The following is a 4,594-nucleotide window of genomic DNA, read 5'->3' as shown; positions in this document are numbered from 1 at the left end:
CACTTGTTTTTTTTTTTTAATTATTTGAGACCTGCAAGCCTTCGAGTAATGCCCTACCTTACCACAGTTGTTACATTTAGAAGATAAAGCAGGGCATGATCTATCATTGGCTAGATGATCAGAGGCATTACAACAAAAGCATTTTAGTATTGAACTAATGGAGGTTCTGGAAAATTTATAAGAAGAAGGAGTGGAGTTGGACATTTTCTTGGAGGTTCTAGTTGTAGCTCTCAGGTCTGGTTTTTATAGGGACTTATTCTTATTAACAACTAAGACTTTTTCCTCAGACGTTTCCTTTTCTTTTTTAAAAACCTTTACGCATGCATCAGAATGTTCTAGTCTTTTGGCTATAGTGATGACCTCATCTAAATTAGGATCATCTTTTTGCCACAATTCGTCCTTAATTTTTTCTAAACAACATCCTAACATGAATTGATCACGTATTCTTTCCTCTAAAGTACCTTCAAATTTACAAGTGGCAGCCAATTTGCGCAAAGCCGTGACATAAGTCTCTATAGACTCCTCATCTTTCTGCATACGCCTGCCAAAGTGGTACCTTTCCAAGATGGTACTCACTTTTGGCAAGTAATGTGTAATGATGAGGCGAAGGCAGTTGGTTTAGGTTCAGGATTTATTCAGGAGAAGAGAGCCGTCCAGCTTGAGGGGAAGACACAGCAGTAGCAACTGCCAGGCAGGGAACACAGGGAAGGAATCCTCACTACTGGACAATCTAAATGGTGACATCACTGGGAGAAGGGATGACAGCAATAGCAGTACAGGTCACCACACACCTCCCCCCTTTTTAAAAAAAAACAACAATTCAAGGAACACAGTAAAGACAAATCAGATGAAATCACGGTATTTGTTGGGCCTTACAATAGCCCTCGAACTTCTTCTTAAACAGTTGTCAGCATTAACGTTAGAATCAACTTTTAAGCCATTGTCAACATCAATTTTAAAAGAAGGAGCAGTTGCACGGGAGGGATCTTTGGCAACCCGAGAAGTGCTCCACCAATTGCCATTAGATAGTTTTACAGCATTCTTGCGAACATCAACAACCTGTTGGGATTCAAGAAATTTAGAAAAACCTTTCTTAACTATAACTGGATTCTTGATTCTAACCCAGTCACCAGGATGAATGTTATGGAAGGACTCTCTTTTAGGTTCAACAGGACAGGATAGAGAACTAGAAGATTTTTTGTTGGCACACTCCCACACCGCTTCCAAATCACAGCCCCGGTGGAGACTCTTGACCATCCAAAATGGGACAGCTTGGGAGCAAGCTTTTCGTCCTCTCATTAGCTCGAAAGGAGAAAAACCTGTGGCAACATGGGGAGAAATGCGATAAGACCATATAAGATCTTTTACAGCTTGAAAGATACAATTATTTGACCTGAATGCAGCTTGTACACATTCGACAATAACTCTGTTAAATCTCTCGGTTTTGCCATTGCTTTGAGGATGGTACAACGGAGTTCTGGTGTGTTTAATACAGCAATTGTTAAGAAAGACACTCATTTCTTTGGAAATGAATTGAACCCCGTTGTCGGTAAGGATTTCTTCAGGACACCCTTCCCTGAGAAAAATTCTGCTCAAACAATCAATTACATTCTTGGAATTTGGAATATTTATAGGTTCAACTTCGACCCACCTGGAAAGATGATCAACAAGGACCAAGAAGTATTTGGAAGTATTGGGAAGGACATGGAACGGACCTAAAAAGTCCAGACCAATTTTTTGCCAGGCTCTGGCGGGAGGGGGAACAACAGAATTAGAAACACCTTCTAAAATGAGAACCTTGTCACTGGTGTTGCAGCGTGAACAGAGTTTGATGGTTTCAATAATCTGGTTGTCCATTTTTGGCCACCAAAAATTCGATCTGACATTTCTCTTGGTGATGGTGGCACCAAGATGACCGGAATGTGCATCAGTAATAATTTTCTCTCTGTAAACAGAAGGGGGAATAAACTTATCACCTCTAACAATTTTACCATTCTCTAAAGAAAGTTCAGGGTTAATTTTCCAATAAATTTGAAGTTCAGGAGAAAGAGTTCTCTCCTTAGGCCAACCTTTTTTTATGAAGGAGATAACATCTTTGAGAATGGCATCATTCTCGACAGCCTTGATCCAGTCACATTCAGCAAAAGAAACAGACGTTTGGGAGATATTGGCCACAAAACATTCCTCAATATCAGTTTCTTCATTCTCATCAGGCACTTGTAGAGGTAGCCTTGACAAGCAGTCTGCTCGTCTGTTTTTTCCGCCAGGGATGTAGACAGCTTTGAAATTGAATTCCAATAGTTTAGTGGAAAGTCTAGCCAATCGTGCAGTGGTGCGATTAATGTTTCTGCCTGATAAGATATCAACAAGGGGACGATGATCAGTTTGAAGGATAAACGATCTACCCCACAGGTAAGACTTGAATTTCTCAACACTCCAAGTACATGCAAGCAGTTCCTTCTCTATAACAGAGTATTTCCTTTCGACAGGACGGAGAGTCCTGGAGGCAAATCCGACGGTAAATTCTTTACCATGGGCCATTTGAGAAAGAACTGCCCCTAAGCCATATTCGCAAGCATCAACAGTAACAATAGTTTCTCTGTTACCATTGAAGGGTTGAAGAGCAGGAGCATTGGTAATGTGCTTTTTAATAAGTTGAAAACCTTTTTCACACTCATCAGACCAGCTGAATGTAGCACCTTTTTTTAGTAAAAGTCTAAAACACTCTGTGGTCTTGGCATAGTCTCTCATGAATTTTGAATAAAATTCACAAAGACCCAGGAAAGCCAAAAGCTGTTCCTTGTTGGAAGGAGCGGGAGCTTCAATGATGCTTTTGACAAGACCAGATCTTGGCCTGATGCCATTTTCAGAAATAATATGACCCAGATATTCTACTTCTCTAGTTTTGAAAACACATTTGCTCTTTTGTAAGGTCACACCTCTATGTTCCAAAATGTGAAAGACTTGGTCAATGACTTTGTCATGTTCGTCCTCAGATTGAGTAAAAATAAGAATATCATCTTGAAAGACGACTACATTGGAGAGTTCCTCAAACATTTCTGACATAATGCGCTGAAAGACAGCAGCAGCAGAAGCCAAGCCGAAGGGAAGACGGCGAAATTGGAATACGCCATCAGGTGTGACAAAGGCAGTGAGGTGACGTGAGAGGGGATGCAACTCAATCTGGTGGTAGGCTGCTTTTAAGTCAAATTTTGAGAACCAAGTGGAAGAACCTACTTTTGCTATTAAATCCTCAATGCGAGGGAGGGGAAAACCATCGACCCAGATAGCTTGATTGAGACTGCGTAAATCCACACACATCCTAAGGTCATCAGACCTCTTCCTGGCAAGAACGATGGGAGAAATCCACAATGTCGATTCAACTTTCTCAATAATTCCTTGTTCGCACAGGGATTTTAGATGTTTGGATAAGTCTTCTCTGATACTGAGTGGGACATTTCTAAGTTTGTGTTTGACAGGAGTAATGCCATCTTTGACTTTGATGAAATGTTGAAAATTGGTGATTTTACCAAGGCGATCTTCAAAAACTTTTTTAAATTTGAGCTCCCACAATTTATCATTCAAAATGTTACATACAGGGACAGAAGGTGAAGACATGGAATGAGGAATGTTGCACTCCTCAATAAATACAGGATTGGGCAGACCAGGCTTAATGGTGACACCGAATTCTGCTTGATGGATGAGATCCAGTACATTGATGCCCCGTTTAGCAACATAAACTTTTCCTTTGATAACTTTATTAAAAATAGAAATTTCAGCCCAGAAATAACCTAAAAGATTAATTCTACTTCCTTCAAAGGCTACTGAAAGAACGTCAGGAGGAAGTAAACACTTGTCATGCCAAAAGTGAGAATACTTATCGTAGGAAACAATGGTGATACGAGCACCGGTGTCTACAAGTAGCTGAATATGACATTTGTCAATAGTGGCATCAACCTCGGGATCGGGAACAAGAAAAGTGCGGCAAGCAGTATTGTTGTCCTTCACAACAACCACATATTCTTGACTGGTAACATCATATTCAGAATAATCAGTTGAATGCTCAAAAGAATTTAAATCAGGGGAATAGTCATTCTCATTTATAACACAACGTATATCATTTCTTTTGCCTCTCATACAGACCTTTGAAAAATGACCATTTTTGCCACATTGACTGCATTGTTGGTTGGCAGCAGGACAGTTTTTGAAATTAGAAAAGTGGTAAGAAGAACCACATCTAAAACAAAATGTGTTCCGGTTGGATTGTCTGTTAGGTATAAAGGGTCTCCTGGTGCTAGTATTTCCCATTCTCCTAAAATAACCACGTGAATCACGAGGAACAAAGTTAGGATTTTTGATGGGAAGGGGCATTAAGTTGAGTGCCTGATCAGCTATGAGTAATTCAGTCTGTCATGCGCTAAAGCTGTGCGCATCAGCGTAGTGAATGAATAAAATGCTTAATCCGCTGTGAGTCAATCTGCCATGCGCTAGAGTTGTGCGCATCAGCGTATTGAATGAGGGAAACCTTTGTGACGTTGCAAACTTCGATGTCAGAACTGCTGAGTGCAACGAAGGAAAGTCTTTATGACGTTGC

At 40.4% G+C, this 4,594-nt stretch overlaps 1 protein-coding gene across 1 annotated transcript; it reads right to left on the bottom strand.

The window, feature by feature from the left end:
• Positions 1-843: 843 nt before the first annotated feature.
• On the bottom strand, positions 844-4,137 carry GIN1 (gypsy retrotransposon integrase 1). Its single transcript, XM_078677784.1, has one exon. It carries the CDS (start codon positions 4,135-4,137, stop codon positions 844-846), a length of 3,294 nt encoding a protein of 1,097 aa, XP_078533910.1.
• Positions 4,138-4,594: the final 457 nt, after the last annotated feature.

The sequence above is a fragment of the Lissotriton helveticus genome, chromosome 2_1, assembly GCF_964261635.1.
Source record: "Lissotriton helveticus chromosome 2_1, aLisHel1.1, whole genome shotgun sequence".
In the NCBI taxonomy this organism is placed as follows: Eukaryota; Metazoa; Chordata; class Amphibia; order Caudata; family Salamandridae; genus Lissotriton; species Lissotriton helveticus.
This window is presented reverse-complemented; position numbering and strand designations above follow the sequence as displayed.

Bases quoted from the DNA above. Each gene is read 5' to 3' on its own strand.
- GIN1 (XM_078677784.1), bottom strand. From the start codon at position 4,137: ATGAGAGGCAAAAGAAATGATATACGTTGTGTTATAAATGAGAATGAC.